Source organism: Haliotis rubra, unplaced genomic scaffold, assembly GCF_003918875.1.
Source record: "Haliotis rubra isolate DU_JTF1 unplaced genomic scaffold, ASM391887v1 Scf301, whole genome shotgun sequence".
Lineage (NCBI taxonomy): Eukaryota > Metazoa > Mollusca > Gastropoda > Lepetellida > Haliotidae > Haliotis > Haliotis rubra.
The window spans coordinates 433,075-453,273 of record NW_025766971.1 but is presented as its reverse complement, the minus strand read 5'-3'; the positions used below and the strand labels follow the sequence as shown (position 1 = coordinate 453,273).

Genomic DNA, 20,199 nt, shown 5'->3' with positions numbered 1-20,199 from the left:
CGGGGCATTCCGAACGACAGTTACGGGCGATACGACTGGTTCTGAATGATAGACATCGTCAACCTCTCGCTAAAAAAATGGTGGCAAAGAATTAGATTGGATGAGGCTTTCCATAGCCCGTTGAAAGTACTGACATTTAATGTCGTCTGTCTATTAAACTTTCCAGAATTTCTTTTGCTCTGTTTCAAATTTTAATCGATTAATTTATGATTTTTTCTAAGTCTGAAAGTCCTCATTTTTGAAACGAGTGCCGCAAAGTTCGAGTTATCTACTCTGATTAGCTCATGGCGACTGGTTAATTGACGTGATCTATACACGATGCCAGTATGTGATTGTTTCATAATTTGTGAAAAATATGTAACGTCATTTTGATAGCTAACACATTTGTGTTGCCTAATATAAAGTATTTCAAATAGGGATATAGTCGTGAACTGAAAGATTTAAATACACCTGCGTTTGTAAACATAACAACATGAGTGTTTTTCTCTGACGATCTTGCGGGCTTGCTTTGGAGATTTTACGTCCGCTGTCCAACAGTTTTAGGTGATGTACATGTAGTTATAAATAGCCATGAGTGAGTGAGTTTACTTTTACACCGCACTCAGCAATATAATTAGCTAATAGTTTTAGTTGACACATGTCATTTAAGGGACCGTTCATGATTTATGGCCAGGGAGCGGTTGATGATGATCTTTGTATGGAGAAGCATGTACAATGTGAATGACCTACCCCTCACATTTATGTACAAAGTAAGAGACCCCACTGCATGTCATGTACCAAACTTAATGCCCCCACCACCTGCCCCCACTGTGCATGTGCACGAAATTGATGACCCCCCTTACCTTCCCAGAACAAAATGGGCGCCCCCCTCAAAAATCATCATAATCCCCACCCCTCACGGGCGGATACAGCTTTTGAGAACAACACTTGATCCGCATTTACATCCTATGTCATTTAATAAATCAGGGCAAAGGGGTGGGGTGCGCATCCCTGCAAACCCCCACCCCCACACACACCCTAATCAAATTTATTCTTGAAATTTGTTCTTGAAACGATGTGCTCTTCTTACATTTCACAACGCTAGAGATATTTCAATCTGACGTTTCTGGGGCCATTCACAATTAGTTTATTCTTCATGTTAAAATTCCACAAGGGATATGCACAGACATGGCGTACTCTCATTGCTGACATGTGTCTCCGCAAATTCTTCAGTTTAAGAGATATTTTTCAGTACTTATCTATTTTGGGACGTTATTTTAATTGCAGAAAAAAATGCCATTTGCGCTTCTTAAACCGTATTCAGAAATATACATCTGCAAATATTAGTGAACAACTGGAATATACTCATGCCAATATTGGTTGTCAGCCCCTCCCCACCCCAACCCCCACACACCTCACACCCCTTCTCCAATTAAAAAAATTGAAGGGGGTGACAACCATTATTGGCATGAGTATAATTACTCAAAACATGTTTTCAACATTATCTTCATTGTTTTAAACATATCTTTTCAAAGCAGCATTTTCGAGTGTTTCAGTAATGCTTATTGCTGTTGGAATTAAACAGGAATAGAGTTGTCCCTCTTGTTTGAAGTTAGCTTGTTTGTTTAACATCCCATTCAGGCATATGACGCCCTGGTTTGAGGTTGTCCTGGCGTTCGTATGCCAGTATAAAATCCTTCCAGGGGGACACGAATACTCGGCCTGTCCCGGAATAACACGACTTGGTCACGAGTGGGTCAACAGAAAACGAACTATAGATTGACCTGGTGATAAAGTAATCCCATCGGTATAACCAGACAACGCCGATATGCCAAACCTTGACGCAACTAGGCCTAGGTATTACAATATAGGTCATATGTACACAGGCGCTCACTTGATAAGTCGGGTCTGTCTCAGTCGTATATAAAGGACGGGTCGATCGTATGCAATATATCTGTAGTGTAATAGGGTATCATGGATATTCTCGGTATCATCGACCTCCCATTGTGGTTGGTTCTCGTCTGTCTCCTTGGTCTGCTTTTTTACTGGTAAGTTATATACTACTACTACTACTACTACTACTACTACTACTACTACTACTACTACTACTACTACTACTACTACTACTACTACTACTACTACTACTACTACTACTACTACTAACTGTTACGCAGATACGCTAAAACGTAGTGCCATTCATACGAGTGTTAAAACGGAGCCCTACAATGAGCAGAATTTCTGCGGGATAAATTCCGGAAAGTGACCTACTACTACTACTACTACTACTACTACTACTACTACTAACTGTTACGCAGTGACACTAAAACGTAGTGCCATTCATACGAGTGTTAAAACGGAGCCCTACAATGAGCAGAATTTCTGCGGGATAAATTCCGGAAAGTGACCTACTACTACTACTACTACTACTACTACTACTACTACTACTACTACTACTACTACTACTAACTGTTACGCAGTTACACTAAAAACGTAGTGCCATTCCTACGAGTGTTAAAACGGAGCCCTACAATGAGCAGAATTTCTGCGGGATAAATTCCGGAAAGTGACCTACTACTACTACTACTACTACTACTACTACTACTACTACTACTACTACTAACTGTTACGCAGTTACACTAAAACGTAGTGCCATTCCTACGAGTGTTAAAACGGAGCCCCTACAATGAGCAGAATTTCTGCGGGATAAAATTCGGAAAGTGACCTACTACTACTACTACTACTACTACTACTACTACTACTACTACTACTACTACTACTACTAACTGTTACGCAGTTACACTAAAACGTAGTGCCATTCATACGAGTGTTAAAACGGAGCCCTACAATGAGCAGAATTTCTGCGGGATAAATTCCGGAAAGTGACCTACATCAGTGACCTGTTAATGAAAGCATGATCGAAGTATAAAGGTGCATTCTCACGGTACGACTTTTAGTAACGATTTGCAGTAACAGCTTGTACATCCAGCTTAGTTGCAACGACAAAAACTCTAATCAGAATGATTTTTAAATCACGTACAATTAGTTGCATCGGAGTTGTAAGACAAAGGACATGACCTATTTCGCAGCCTCTCGACCTGTCAGATCGCTCAGATGTGTGTCTACATCAGACTGACGTCCCCTTGTTCGGGTTCATCTGTACCTAAGGTGATGCTGGTAACGTGCGTTACCAACATCCCAACATCTTCCGCGTGTATACAATCAATCTTATGTAGCACACTGATAAACCTTTGGTGGTTCAAATACATTGAATGTACTGAATTTGCATATTGATGTCTATATGTTGAAGAATAAGCAGTTTTAAATTCGACAATTTCTGTTTACCGACTAAAGCAGGACAGTATGAGTTACCAGCATCATTCATTGCACGTTACCCACATCCAGACTTTGAGTTACCGACATCCTCGCGCAATTTTAAACTGCTTACCAGCATCAACTTCGGTACAGTGGTGTTGTCATCACATGTCGGAGACACGACTGAAGTAACTTGATCTTACCAGAGAAAAGTGAACGATGTTTCGATTGAGAATCCGGTTGCGACTCTCACCGATATTGGTTTTAGAGGGAGAAGATATCCTTAATAAACTGGGCTTGGCACTAAAAAACACAGCAAGGTTTGGGGCGTCCTGGTATCCACAAATATGTACAACTGCAATACTTACAGAGGCGACGTTCAACTCCATTTCACTTGACCTTGTGACCTGGGCCTTGCCCTTCAACTGCTTCAACAATAGTCAGTGACGGAACAAAATATTGGTCACGAACAGCTAAGTTCAGTTTTTCAAACCTCTCTTGACATTTGTTTCCTTTTTCATACACTCACATATTTCACTATGGTTTATTTATAATTTTCAATATCTCTAACAAGATCTAGTACATTCATTACAGAACCGATCCGTAGAATTCTTGGTTAGAATTGATCTTGGATTGGGTGGCTGTGTTGGTGGGGGGTTGGGGTCACTGACTGTGGGTCGACTGTTGGACCCCTCATGGATCTCTGAAGCAAGGTATGGTCTCGACAGTTGGACCCCTCATAGGTCTCTGAAGCTAGGTCTTGTCTCGACATTTGGACCCCTCATGGGTCTCTGAAGCTAGGTCTAGTCTCGACTGTTGGACCCCTCATGGGTCTCTGAAGCTAGGTCTGGTCTCGACTGTTGGACCCCTCATGGATCTCTGAAGCTGGGTCTCGTCTCGACAGTTGGACCCCTCATGGATCTCTGAAGCTAGGTCTAGTCTCGACTGTTGGACCCCTCATGGGTCTCTGAAGCTAGGTCTAGTCTCGACAGTTGGACCCCCCTCATGGATCTCTGAAGCTAGGTCTGGTCTCGACAGTTGGACCCCTCATGGGTCTCTGAAGCCAGGTCTGGTCTCGACATTCGGACCCCTCATGGGTCTCTGAAGCTAGGTCTAGTCTCGACTGTTGGACCCCTCAAGGATCTCTGAAGCTAGGTCTAGTCTCGACAGTTGGACCCGTCATGGGTCTCTGAAGCTAGGTCTGGTCTTGACAGTTGGACCCGTCATGGGTCTCTGAAGCTAGGTCTGGTCTTGACTGTTGGACTCCCTCATGGGTCTCTGAAGCTAGGTCTAGTCTTGACTGTTGGACTCCCTCATGGGTCTCTGAAGCTAGGTTAGGTCTTGACTGTTGGACCCTGTCATGGGTCTCTGAAGCTAGGTCTGGTCTCTGACTGTTGGAGCTCTCATGGATCTCTGACGCGAAGTCATGTCTTGATTGTCGACCCCTCAAAAGTGCAAAGATGTTCCCCTTTAGCGTTGAACAACTGTGTCGTTACCCTGTCTAAACTGTACTTGTGATTTCTATGAATCTTATCCATTAACTACTGATGTGTAAAGTCTGCTAAATGTACAGAGCAGTAATAGTTCCTTAATATTTATATATTTTCCACCCTTTCTATAGATACAATGGTGTTGTAATCATTGCCTTGGTCCAGTTTTCTGGCAATACAAACAAAATACTAAACACCATTTGAATAAGAAGTAATAGCATATGGATTGAGTGTTTAAAAACTCAGGGATTAAGCATCCTCACAAGTATGCTTGGAACATTTTCAGGCTATAAACAGCTTCTAGATTTCCCCTTTACTGATTGGTGAGTCTAAAATATTTCAAGTCATTTGAGCAACAACAAAGACATAATCTTCAACAGAAAAATTAATCAGAATGTTAAAGGGAGAAAAAACGTTCATCTGTAGCCAAATGTTTTCACGTGCATTAGTACGACAGTATAAACGTATACCAGAAATATGTCTCAGTGCTGACATTCTTCATTCATTCATTATAGATAGATATATTCTTAAGCCTTTTCTGTTCTTGTTACAGGCTACTGTAGTTATTTCTACAATCACACACTACTCTTCATTTTTCGACACACTTTCATCAGCTGCTGGTTCTCTTGTCTTAGATATTTACATTTATTATTGAACCAAGGCTTATTAGATTTGGCAATCACATTGTAAATTGAATGTGTGTGTAAAATCAGCTGATCGGTGTAAGGCATTGCTAAACATTTCACTAGCTACATAATCATCGAAAGTACGTGTTACATCGGAAGAGAGGAAATTAGACAGTGTCTGGTACAGTCATTGTCCAAACTGAATTTGTAGATCGCATGCATTCGTAACTACTCGACTCTTTTCGTGACCTAGACTCGTACGTACCTCTATCGTACGCCATTATTTCCAAGAATCGTGGCAAACCAATCAAATTGCGCGTAGTAAAACGCATTTCGAAGCATGAAAATGGCGGCACTGTTGAAGTTTGAAACTTCGGTAAAACTATGTGAAGCACAATTTAAACATAAACTTTGAGTTAAAAGATCAGAAACTTTAAACACTGAAACATATTTACAAAGGAAATGACTGTATTGCTGTTTTGCCCACGGGATATTCTAGGAGCCATGTTTGGAAATTCGGAGTTATCTTTCCTTGGTATGGTACTAGACTATTTTCATCTCCATGCCCGTTTGCGCTTAGACTCGGCCTAGTCGTAAACATGGCCACGAGAGGGTACGATGCCATCCGGCTTGCCGGAATGACACGAGTAGTTACGAATGATCACTGTGATGACTATGGATGATCACCCATGTACTAGTAAGAGCTTCTGTTATGGAGGCCACCAGGAAAAGTTCAGATTTTTACCTTATTCTGTATTACCCTTAATGCATTTACTGCTTTACATTTGACAAGACGGAGCTGTGCGATGTTGTTTCCCTGTTATTTGAAGACAATAACTTGAATAAGGGATCATTGTAGTGCTTGCCGGAATGAATGAATAGTTGCGAATGGATCGCATGCTGCAAAGGTCATTCGTCACCACTCGCCCTTTCCGTAACCTCCAAGACGCTATTCGGCTTGTCCCGGAATAACACGAGTTGGTCACGAATGGCAAAAGGTTTGTCGATTACATCACGTGACAATCACAGGTGATTGGCAGATGAGGAGACTCTGACCTAAATCCGATATGAAAAGCACTGCATAATGTCAACATGTCACTTGATGCTATAACATAGTGGAGAACACTTTCTCCAGACTACCTTGAAATCTCCAGCATGTTCGTATTTATCACCGCCACATCAACCATTAAAATTGAGAGATTAAGGGTTGAACAAAAGTCAAACAATTTTGTACCGTAATTATTAACTATTTTGTCACTTGAGAAACGTTCGATATCTATACAAGCACTCAGTAATACATATGCAAAGTGGATAAAGTGTCGTCATCCACAAAATCTAAATTTACCCCAGTACGCGCGTTTAAAGCGGCGGTCACATCTTACGGAAACGCACGTATTTGACCGTAGTGGGGAGAGTGGAACGTAGTAGACCGCAGTAGACCCGTATTTGATCTTAGTTAGACGTAGTTAGACGTATTTAAGCGTAGTTCAACGTAGTTATGACTGTACTTTGAACTTCAGCAAACCCATGATTTGGCCGTGTTTAGTCCAGACATTTTTCAACATGTTGAAGATATCTCTACGGTTAGCTTGAATGTCTAGACCCTACTGTTACCGTAGTTTGAACGTGGTTGATCCTAGTTCTCCCTAGTAGACCGTAATTAACCCTACTGCACCGTTGTGTTGACCGCAGTACACCGTGGTAACATGACACTAGGATCAAACTAAAGTTTACTATGTACATCACTATAATATACGGTCCAGTAGAACAACGGTCATGACCGTACGGTGTGACCACGCCTAAAGCCTCATCCAAACATTACCAACACAATGCAGTACATAGGTTCAGTAATCCTGAAACATTATAATACCCTGGCGTTAAAGGCCGCACTAAGCAATAATCGAGTCTGGACCACACAATCCAGTGATTGAGCCTCGAAACACGCAATTAGGATACGATGACATGTGTCAACCAAGCCAGCGAGTTTGACCAAGAATATCATCAATTTGAACGTATGTTAATGCATAATATATTTCCCTTGTTATCAGTTATATACCAGCGGATAGTCTGCCGTGAGAACAAACTCTAACAGTATCCACACTGTAACAAATGTAATCAGTTACTGTAGAATAGTCATAGTTGCTTGAGTTGCTTGACCAGGTTTCACCAGGAGTCCCATTGGCGGATCCAGAAGGGTGGGTGGTGTTTCAGCGGGTTCGATCCCCAATAATCACACACACACATTGAAGATTTTTTTCCGTTAGCGGAACCAATGGGGGTTCAGGGGTTCGAACCCCCTGAAACACCCCCACCCCCAAATTCCTGATCCGCCCATGAGTCCTACAACAGGAGTCGAACAAAGTTAAGGAGTAATTGTCGGATATCTTTCCTGACAATCTGTTTACGTTAATGAAACGATGGTTGTTCTGAGGGCCAGTATATACGGCTGGACTCTTTCCACACCTTCTATTTCCGCCTAGTAGTGAGTGAGTGAGTTTAGTTTTACGCCGCTTTTAGCAATATTCCAGCAATATCACGGCGGAGGACACCAGAAATGGGCTTTACATATTGTACCAATTTGTGGAATCGAACCCGGGTTTTCGGCGTGGCGAGCGAACGTTTTAACCACTAGGCTACCCCACCTCCGTGAACACAAGGCAGGCAGTAGTGCATGATGTCGTTCGTGGTAGGAGGGAGTTACAGGAGTTCCTGTAGCAGAAGACGCATCAGGCACAGCATTAGTCGACGGGCCTTTGTCAGTGACAACCAGCTTTCCGTTCTTATAGTAACCGAATTCACTACCCCTTTGTGTTAGTATAGTTTCTGTCGCTGATGTTCCGTAAGGTTGCACGATATACCAATCCTGTGTGAGCTCAGTGCTTCACGTGCCCTTTCTCCCCAGATTTTATCCTCAGAGAAAGGAACTTTACAAGCATTAGCTTGATTGTGTCTGGTTTGCCTATAATTCTGCCTGGGCGGAGGGGTAGCCTAGTGGTTAAAGCGTTCGCTCGTCACGCCGAAGACCCGTGTCTCGATTCTCCACATGGGTGCAATGATAGAAACCCATTTCTGATGTCCCCTGCCGTGATATTGCTGGAGTATTGCTAAAAGTCACCATACTTCTGTGGACTGACCAATACAACCTGTGGCGAGGTCATTACTATCACTATTTGCTGTAACTGGTCAGTATGTCACACATATTTCTTACACACAGTAGCTTTTCTTTTAACCGTTTCAAGCAAAACATAAACAGCAAGCCAGAATATGTGAACAGTGCTCACTGATACCTCTGAACGCGACTCCTAACTTCAGCTGAACAACAATTAATAATGATTAATCTTCAGAAAGATACAATATTTCTATCCAACTTTGCACTTCACCTTCCAATTAACAAAAAGCCACACCCAAATCTGAAAAGAATCCATTAAATGATTGTAAGGTCATTGGTTGAACAAGTTTGATGTGGGACTTTTTCCCGAGTTCAAGAGATGAAATCTGTGACAATTCTCGACTAATATAAAAACATCAAAATATCAATTTTAACTACTACTTTTCAATCTTTGGATGAACAAACCTTTTTGAGTTCAATTTTTTAAATTAAGAATAATAATTTGCACTCCTTCAGACAAAGAAGGCGGTCTCCAAATTAGAAAACAATCCAACCAATAGCGTTTAAGTGATTTGTTGAACAAACCTTTTTCAGCTACCACAAATATACTACGGTTCTTTTTTTAGAAACAAAACAAATTACAATATAACGATATCAGCTTTGACCAATAGTTTTCTATCTATTGGATAAACAATTTTTTTCCAAGTTAAATGTTTTAAATTGCAAAATATTTTTTTAAAACGATCGAACGTACAGTTTTCAAGTTATTGGTTGAACAAAAATGTCTTCTGACAGACGGAAGGTATGTATAATAATGTTATTCCTTCTGCTGTAATGGCCTGGGTGTCGTTGTACAAAGCAACCTTAGCGCTACGCCAGTCGTAAGTCTGTGTTAATGTATGGGAGTTACGATCACCTTAGCGCTACGACAGTCGTAAGTCTGTGTTAATGTATGGGAGTTACGATCACCTTAGCGCTACGACAGTCGTAAGTCTGTGATAATGTATGGGAGTTACGATCACCTTAGCGCTACGCCAGTCGTAAGTCTGTGTTAATGTATGGGAGTTACGATCACCTTAGCGCTACGACAGTCGTAAGTCTGTGTTAATGTATGGGAGTTACGATCACCTTAGCGCTACGCCAGTCGTAAGTCTGTGTTAATGTATGGGAGTTACGATCACCTTAGCCTTAAGATCGCTTTTCACAACGGCACACTGGTCTCTCTACCAAATTTCCAGTGTACCATGTTTATCTGTTACAATAGCAATACGATCGTTGCTGGAGGATGATGCCTCTATAGGTGATCACGTCTGTCGGCAATCTCATTGGTCAGTGACGATTTGTCTTGTTTTGACTGCCCATATACTTGCCCGTTACGTTTATGGTATTTCTGAAATGTTGTATATTTCATGTTGTTTTTCTTCCACAGGTACGCGACACGCCCCTACTACCTGTTCGCATCACTCAACATCCCCGGCCCAAAGCCTATACCCTTGTTTGGTAATCTGCTGACCGAAACAAAACAGGTGCGCTACAAGTATCAGTCTGCCAGTGGTGATTTAGGGTCAGAGTGGATCAACCACTGAAGATCCGGGTTAGAATTATTCTTCAGCAACCCGTGCTTGTCGTAAGAGGCGACTAACGGGGTTGGGTTGTCAGGCTCGCTGACTTGGTTGACACATATCATTGTTTAGATCGATGCTCGTGTTGTTGATCACGGGATTGCCTGGTCCAGATTATTTACAGACCGCCTCTATATAGATGGAATATTGCTGAGTGCGGCGTTAAAAAACAATCAAACAAGCAAATATAATGGGGATCGGGTGGACAGGCGTGGAGTGTCGCCGATGCTTCATTTACTTGTTTGTCTGCCCAGAATCGATTATTGACTTGCCTCCTTAATGCAGTGGGAAGAGTGGAGAAAAAACCCTCAATTACAAGGTTTCATCCATAAATGCATGCCGAAATGGTGATCAATATCTATTACACTTGCAATCTAACAAGACGCTTTACACAATTTATACATAACATGTTATACACATAGAAATAATGACTTCTAACAACTTTCACAAAATTAGTGTCGAATAAAAAAACTTCGTAAGTGTGGGTGCTTTTTGAAATGATACTGACAACCTTTGGATACACAACTGTTCAGATTTTTGCTTTTGATCTTTCTTCATGTTGTGAAGGGGTGGTGGAGTAGCCTAGTAGTTAAAGCGTTCACTCGTCACGCCGAAGACCCGGGTTCGATTCCCAACATGGGTACAATGTGTGAAGCCCATTTCTGGTGTCCACCGCCATGACATTGCTGGAATATTGCTAAAAGCAGCATAAAACAAAATCTCACTCACTCACTCACTCTTTGAATCAGTAATTTAGGAGGTTTTTTTTAATGTTTTTAATTTCAAACCATTTTATAGTGACATCCTGTTCAAATCAGTCTGAAATTGAATTTAGGAAAGTGAACGTGTCCATCATGTACAGCGGGGGAAATCAGAAATGGGTTTCACACATTGTGAATCAAACCCAGGCCTTTGGAGTGACGAGCAAATGCTTTAACCACTAGGCTACCCCATGTCACTCACTCGTGAGCCGGACATATTTTCAAATGTTTGTTATTATTTTCTCTAAGGGATTCCATGTGGCCCATCAACAGTGGCTGAGACAGTATGGAGATATTGTTGGGTATGTATGGCTTTTGCTGTATAGGCATTTTGAATTTTTACTGTAAATGTGATAAATAGAAAAAACTACATTATATTTATAATATATGATATAATGTAAGCTCTTGATGGATAATATGAAATGTTTACTCTGTGAACTATCACGGTCATATTTATTCTTAAAAAACTTTCATTTTACCAAACTTTATAATAGTAAGATTGCATGTTTGACGCCCAGGTTCTACGAGGGTCATCACCCATGCATGCTGGTCGCAGACAAGGCCATGCTTAAAGAGATTATGGTTAAACAGTTCAACAGCTTCAGGAATAGACGGGTAGGTTTCATAAAACGTCTTTTTTTTAAAAAAGAAGAAGAAGAAAACCCCCAAAACATACGTTGTATTCGGGTTAGATAATGACTTAAGCCTTACAGGACATAACAATAGTGAGAGTGTCCTATATTCATGATACCGGGAGGGTAACGATGGTGTCACGCGAAGAGGATGACCTTGACAGAAGTATTCCAAGGGGAGACAATTCGAACATTCGTTTTGTTAGGTTGTCGGTTGTTTACTTGCAGCCTCTGGGAAGCATAAGTGGCTATCCGATGAGTAACGGCATCATGCAGCAAAGGGATGAAGACTGGAAGCGGTCTCGGAGTATCCTCACGCCGACCTTCAGTTCAGCTAAACTCAGACAGGTCAGAGGTGAAGGTCAACCTACAACCGTTAATTATTATAAATATTTCAAAACCCAACCAATCTTTGAAAAAACTCTTTTTCTTATTCCAATAAATATATACTACCCAATTTTGAAGTTTAGAACATCTACCCATAAATTACCAATTGAGACTGGCCCGATGGTTGGGCATTCCACGTGAAGACCGACAATGTCCACTCTGTGTATCAAGCGCTCTTGGAGACGAGTTTCACTACTTGTTTAGATTTGAGCTTTTCTCCAACTGCGACGTCAGTCTCTGAACACTAAATACCTAGAATTTCCAAATTTGTCCATCTTAAGAAACTCTTGTCTACTAAGCATAAGCGACCTTAAAGGTCTTTCTAAACTACTGAATCATATATTTAATGCATTTAAGAAATGAAATATTGTTGTTATCTTATATCTTTCTATCGTGTAAGCTGCTGTCTTGTATATTATGTAAATGTATATACGTTTATCTCATGTACCGCCGTTGGCGGTTTGTAGAGAATAAACAGTTTGAGTTTTGAGTTTAAAGGAGACACCACGCAATGGCGTGGTGCCGGGTTGCGGTATAGATCTAGCCGTTGAGAAAGCTCCATCATCTGATATTGAGAAAACGTCTTTGTATGATTGGGGTAATCAATAATTACCCTTCAGTACATAACTTACATTGACGTAGCACGTATACAACACATTCTTTAACAATCTGCCCGAAAACAAATATTGTCTGATTACATGTTTTCAAGCTGTACCGAATTGTAAATATATCACATAGATATGGTACATAATAGAAGGATGCTGGCATGTTTTTAAGATAAGTTGTCTTTCAAAAGGAAGTTAGATGTTTTAAGTTTTTACATGATTCATGAGGAAAAGAAATGTTTCTTAAACACCATAAGACCTAAAACACGAGGATAATTAGAAAAAAGCCCCATGGTGACAGTTGGCAGAATGGCCGACAGGAATAGTACGGAGTGCCACAAAGTCTAATGTTGTTTCATGACGTTCGTCCAGGTGTGTGAGCTGGTCAGCACGTGCAGTGACACGCTTGTGGCCAACTCCCGTAAATTTGCACAAGAGGGCCGAGAAGTGGAGTTGAAAGAGTGAGTGCATTCTTATTTGGGTAACCAGGGTCACCTGAACAAGGACACCGAAAGAACGCCATGGCAGGATCCGCTGACCTTGAGTTCGAATCCCGGATTCACCCTCCCGGATTCACCCTATTTTGATTCTTGGTTTGTCATCATTGGTGTGATAAATGTCTCCGTTGTGAAATACCTTTGGATGGATTCCTTCCATATCTACTCCTTCCTTTGACCATAAAATGTCTACTTTCGCTTTCAATTGCAAATGCGCTTAAGCACTAAAACCCGTGGAGATCCTGGTTAGAATTGGTCTTCATCAACCCATACTTGTCGTAAGAAGCGACTAACGGGATCGGGTGGTCAGGCTCGCTGACTTGGTTGACACATGTCATCGGTTCCCAATTGTGCAGATCGATGCTCATGGTGTTCACTGGATTGTCTGGTCAAGACTCGATTATTTGCAGATCGTAGCCATATAGCTGGAACATTGCTGAGTGCGGCGTAAAACTAAACACAACCACTGGATTGTCTGGTTCAGACTGTTTTTTACAGACCAAAGTCATATAGCTGGAAAATTGCTGAGTCCGGCCTTAAACAACAAACAAAAGAAACTTAAGCAATTTTTTTCATAAATTACTTCGTCTTTAGTCACTTTTCCGCCTTCACCCTGGACGTGATCGCAAGCTCAGCGTTTGGCCTTCAGATCGACTCACAGAGTAACCCGGATGACAGCTTCATCAAGCACGCCAAGAATCTCACCAACGTTAAATTCGCTGGTCTCCTTTTCATGTCGTATTGTAAGTATTACCTATTGGGATTTTGGAATAACGCTCCTTATTGTCATGTCTCTCACAGAATAAGGTTGTTTGGAAAGGCAAGGCCGTTTGAGTTCACATAACTCGACCTCGTTTATTCGGACCAATGAACCTAGCACAACCTGGATTAACAGGGTTAATTTCTCCATATAGCCAATAGACAACAGGTGCTTGCATGTCGCTGAATGTACCAGTTCAATATTCAAGCACTATTCTTCGGGATCCCGATCTACAAAGCGTTCGTAACTTTACGACCTGTCGTAACTCTATAGTTTATCATAGGCTTACGAATGACGTAGCGCTACGAACGCTTTGTGGATCAGGACCCAACTTAGGGACAACAGAATGTATAACGAGGCTGTTCTTATGCAGTTGGACACTGAAAGAACCTGTGTCAAAATGGATGGTGTCCATATACCCATCACTTATTTCTGCGACAGTTAATCAAACAAAATCATAAAAAGTATTTGTGTTAAAATACAATGGTCCAATGAAGACTGGGGTAAAAAATACCGTCTTCCATGCGTTGTATATTTGAGTCGAAAAGACCAAATTTATTGATTGTCAAAAATAACAGTTTAAGTGAGTGAGTGAGTTGGGGTTTACGCTGCTTTTACCAATATTCCAGCAATATCACAGCGGGGGACATCAAAAATGGGCTTTACGTATCGTACCCATGTGGGGAATCGAACCAGGGTCTTCGGCGTGACGAGCGAACGCTTTAACCACTATGCTACCCCACCGCCCCTAACATTTTAGGATACCGACCATCACTTGTGTATTATATGCAATAGTTTTAACTTTTAAAATGTTAAAAATAACAGCTTGTAGAAGTATTCTAAGTATACTAAGAGCAAATAAAGGTCACCTTTGGGATATAATATCGCTAACATATGATAAAATCAAATGATGATGTATAGTTTCTTTTGCCCCTCAGTGTATGTCCACATGATGATGTACTTTCTAGTTTTAGTGCCATTCGTGCTCCCTGTGTTCAAACTACTCAACCTATCAGTTGCACCTAAACAGCCATTGGACTTTTTCCTCAAGGTTGTGGACCAAGCTGTCAAGGTCAGACAGTCTGGAGAAGAGGTGAGCTTACCGTAGAATTCTAAGCCCTTAAACAAAATGTCAATATCTGTCATCTTAACATCGATATTCTCGGGCCGATTGTTACATCCCATGTTGATTGTACGTGTGTATCTACTACAGTGAGTGAGTATGGTTTTACGCCGCTTTCAGAAATATTCCAACAATATCATGGCGGCAGACAACAGAAGTGGGCTTTACACATTATACCTATGTGGGGAATCGAACCCGGATGATCGGCGTGACAAACGAACGCTTTAACCACAAGGATACCCGACCACACCTACACACAAACAAAGACGAGTGAGTGCGTTTACCTTTACACCGCTTTTAGCAATATTCCAGCAATATCATGGCGGGGGGACACCAGAAATGGGCTTCACACATTGTGCATATTTGGGGAATCGAACCTGGGTCTTCGGCGCGACGAGCGAACGCCTTAACCACTAGGCTGCCCCGCCAACCCTACACACAAAGGGAGACAAATGTCTGTCTGTTTAGGTACACATGTGTATGTGACATCTTTGTCTACAGACCAGGACAGATCTGCTACAGTTGATGGTAAACGCCCACCATGATGATTCTGGGACGGTTGACCCAGAGGACGACCTCAGTAGCAGCCTGCAGTACGATGTAAAGGGGATGAAGAAAGGTCTGTACCAGGTTGGATCTCTTGATCTTTACATCTTTAGGACCATATCAAAGTTTATTGTATTCTGGTCGGTCTGTAAGGAAGTTCCTGTAATTCATGTTACCCCAATCAGAGTATCAGTTAAAGAGATCGTCACATTCCGTAGGTCACGTGGTCCTTATATCTAGTCGACACCGAAGGCAATCTCTTTACCCCCTAACAAAAACAAAAGAAAACAACAGCAGCAACAGCAACAAAAAAGGCAAAAAACACCAAAAGACAGAAGCAAAATACATGAGTGAGTGAGTGATATTCCAACAATATCACGGGGACACCAGAAATGCAAAACTAAATTAATAGCAACTAAAACAAGGACAAGCAATCAAAAACAACACCAGAAAATATTTGCTCCTCACTTTAAAAACCCACCATATTTTAGTAGCTCTTTAAATATAATTAAATTCAATTGTGATGATAAGATATTCTATAATTTTAGATACAGATGAATTGATAATTAGACTTTTAAATTAAAAGGAATTGCATATATTTAAACCACGAAAACTGCTTTGTGAAAAGACGCCTATGAATGACAACCCTAAGATACAATACCTATTTCAGGTCTATCATCATTTATGCTTGAAACAAAACCGTAATAAAATGCTGATCTAGGAATTTGAAGTAGGCCTAGTCTAGTTGAACACTTCAGTAGTGTCCAACATTGTTGTTGACGTTCCTTGATCTTCAGTAATCCACGCTTGTCGTATGAGACAACTAACGGGATCTGGTGGACTTGGTTGACACATGTCATCGTATCCCAATTGCGTAGGTCGATGTTCATGATGCCGGTCACTGAATTGTCTGGTCCAGACTTGATTATCTAATGACTAATGCCATATAGGTGGAACATTGCTCAAGTTGTTGGTCGTTCTGTGTAGGGCTGACCTCTACGGAGATCCTTGCTCACTCGGTGACATTCTTCCTGGCGGGGCACGAGACTACCTCGACCACGATGTCCTTCGTAGCATACAACCTTGCCCTTCACCCCCATTGGCAGGACAGGGTTACCATGGAGATAGACGAGATCTTGGGAGAGGTATGCATAGACACGATATAAAAAAATAAGGTATGGCACAACTGTCTGTAAGATCACAACAATTTGGAATAATCATTGTAAATAATTTCTATAGAATGCCGTATTCTAAACCAGATACTTTGGGGTAGCCTAGTGGTTCCAGTGTTCACCTGTCAGGTCGAGGCCCGAGTTTCATTCCTCATATGGGCATAATGTGCAAAACCTCATGTGTGTTGTCTCCCGCAAATGATGGGGATTTAAAAGAAACTGTATAAACGCATACTCCTTCCAGTTTACCAAACTGTTTGTGGAAGAGTCCAGGAACAAATAGAACGGAACCAGAATCAGGCGAGTGAGCGAGTTTTACGCCGCTTTTGGCAATATTCCAGCAATATGACGGCGGGGAGGAAACCAGTAATGGGCTTCACACATTGTACCCATGTGGGAGATTGAACCCAGATCTTCGACGTGACGAGCGAACGCTTTAACCACTAGGCTACCCCACCGACTCAGGCTAATTGGAAGACTAGTTTGAAACAAGTCATTTAAAACCAAAGCACATCATTGTCAATTATTTATTTGACAAAGTCTGTAATTGACATGTTTAGATCTAGGTAAAATTGTACCCAAACTGTGTCGCAATATCGTTGTCGGTACACGTTGACGTCAGTTAAATGACTATTTAAAAACTAATTCATCCCTAATCATGAAAATTTCATTTTCCAAACTTATAAATCAGACAAGAAATAGTCCATAACCTCGCTTTAAGAGGAATATTACTAGTGGAACAGACATGACGTTTAAGGTAGGCTGCTCAGTCGAAACAGGAACTCAACTATCGACCTAGCATTACGTAAGAATTATTGTCAGTGCTACTCGGGTAGTAGGAGGGGTGGGGCATGCAAACCCGTGAATGAGACACTTTTGTTAGCAACTTTAGACTCTTGTAGGAACACCTAAGCAGACGACACTTTTAAAACCACTTCTTCACGCTTTCGTAGACTCTCCCCACTTACGACAACGTCGGTAAGTTGCAACAACTCGAAATGTGCGTGTTGGAATCTCTGCGCCTCTACCCGCCAGCCGTCAGGTTTGAGCGGGAAGCAGCAGACGACATTGTCATCAGTGGCGTCTGTATTCCAAAGAACACCATGGTCATCGCTCCAGTCTTTGCAATGAATAGGGACCCGAATGTGTTTCCAGATCCGGACATTTTCCAGCCAGAAAGGTATATTTACTGAATATATATTCCGAAAAGCTAAGCACGCTTTTGAAACCCTGATACCCCAATTATCAATGTTTTTTAAATATCCACTCAGAATTGGCATACACATACACTGGTGTACACCTCAAATCTCAAAGTAGTGAGAAAGCGAGTTGGTTGTAGCCCCGCTTTGAACAATACTTTAGCTTTATCATTGCATGTCAAATTGTTCTGGAAGAAAAAAAAATGAATTGATGACAGTCTTTAACATTGGAGAAACCCATCATGATATGGTGCGCCAGTTCAGTAGACCAGGTTATTATAAACAAAATGTTCAAATGTTAGTTACCGTTTTCACATGGACTTTTTTGTGGTGTTTAACACAATCTGCTACACCGCCAGGTTCAGCACTGAGAACAAGTCCCGACTTGGCCAATACGACTTCATGCCGTTCGGGATGGGCCCACGGAGCTGCATTGGGATGAGGATGGCCATGGTGGAGACCAAGATGGGACTAGCCAGAATGCTACAGCATTTCAAGTTTGTCAGATCTGACCAAACGCAGGTATTTGATAGTGAGTGAGTTTAGTTTTACGCTGCACAGAGCAATAATCCAGCTATATGGCGGCGGTATGTAAATAATCGAGTCTGGACCAGACAATCCAGAGATCAACAGCATGGGCCTCGATCTACACAATTGGGATACAATGACATGTGTCAGCGAGCCTGACCACCCGATCCCGTTAGTCGCCATTTACGACAAGCATGGGTTACTGAAGATCAATTCAAACCCGCACCTTCATGGATACTAAAATCCGAAATAATGCTTTCTCTCCCATCTGAGGTAGTCCAGTGGTTAAAGCGTTCGCTCGTAAAGCCGTAGACCAGAGTTCGATTCCCCACATGGGTACAATGTCTGAAGCTCATTTCTGGTGTCCCCCGCCGTGATATTGCTGGAATATTGCTAAAAACGGCGTAAAACCATACTCACTCACTGACAACTAGTATGGATAATGTCGACATGACTACGTTGCAGGTGCCGTTGACGTTCCGGAAGTCCCCTCTGCTACAGCCAGAGAAGGGAATATGGCTCAAACTTCAAGCAAGAAAATAATATCAATTTTTCATGTAGTTTGTTGCATTTGTGAGTAAAGCAATAACCAAGGAATGTCAATATAGATGAACCTTTTTACTCATGTAAGTGGAAATATCGGGGACCAAAACCAAACTTTTTTAATACCAAATTTATAAAATCTTTAGAGACAGTATCAAAAGCCTTTTCAAAATCGATCAAAATTAATAAACCTGGGATGTCTCTTCTTTTTGTCTCAAACATAATGTCATAGAGTAATCTTGTGTTTTCGCTTATATTTCTACCAGGTATAAAACCAGTCTGATTTTCATGTATAAGAGAGTACAGGGTTGTTTTTAAACGATTAGAAATACAAGTACTTACTATTTTATACAGTGAATTCAATAAAGTTATTGGTCTCCAGTTTTTTAAAAGGGTTCTGTTTTTATCTGGCTTGGGTATACATGTAATAACACCTCTTTTCATTGTGAAAGACATTTGATTCTTATTAAAAATATCTTTAATAAATCTATAGATCCAATATTTAAAGATCACATATACTCTAGGGGGGTACAAATACATAAATCACTAACTGGCATCGCTATAAATGAAACCCCGTCATTAAAACTACTCACTTCGGTCTTTAATTAACTTAAATCGACCTTTTTGACAACAGTGCACAATTCTCACCCGTGAACGAAATTTCAACCAATCAGAGCGGGACGTCTCTGTGACGTCATATGAGGAATAGATATGAGGGCCGATGCAGAATTCATCTACATTTCAGGGGGTAAATTATCTTGTTTACAGGTTTGTATGAACCTGAAATCGTGACAACTGTTGTGGAAAATGAAAGCTATATGTTCTCACAATCTACTGTCATTTAAGTTTGTCTTCTGCTTTGCCTAGTTTCCGAGTTACAACTTGTTTTCATAGACGATTCTGTCAAAATCGCTTGGTGTCGTTAGGCCTTATTTGTATAATGACTGATCCAAATTGATCCTATTTCTGTGTTTTTTTACCTCGATATTTAATCATTTTATGTAAAAATATGTTTGTATTCTCAAAACAGTGTCGGCCCATAAGTTTTCACATGCAATACAGCAATTAATACTCCCTGTTGTAACCCGTGTTAGGTGGTATAAACCTACACATGTTATTTGTCATCATTCACTTGATGGTCAGTTAATGAATTTATAACAGGTATAATTAGTGCTAACACACTTCGATTACCCGACAAAGGTTCCCATTTGGCATTTCTTGTGTCTGGAGTAAATACTCAACATTATAAACATCGATCAAAGGATTAACCGATAACACGCTGATTGATTAATTACTTTTATCTTACAC

The 20,199-nt window shown here is 41.1% G+C and overlaps 1 protein-coding gene across 1 annotated transcript; it reads left to right on the top strand.

The window, feature by feature from the left end:
• Positions 1–1,902: 1,902 nt before the first annotated feature.
• LOC124282708 (cytochrome P450 3A29-like) lies at positions 1,903–19,185 on the top strand. Its single transcript, XM_046718728.1, has 13 exons — positions 1,903–2,027; positions 9,946–10,042; positions 11,149–11,201; positions 11,418–11,514; positions 11,760–11,879; positions 12,896–12,984; positions 13,615–13,763; positions 14,749–14,873; positions 15,405–15,522; positions 16,437–16,594; positions 17,575–17,801; positions 18,180–18,342; positions 18,814–19,185. The coding sequence occupies exons 1-13, from the start codon at positions 1,954–1,956 to the stop codon at positions 18,889–18,891; spliced, it is 1,548 nt and encodes a 515-aa protein (XP_046574684.1). The 5' UTR covers positions 1,903–1,953; the 3' UTR covers positions 18,892–19,185.
• Positions 19,186–20,199: the final 1,014 nt, after the last annotated feature.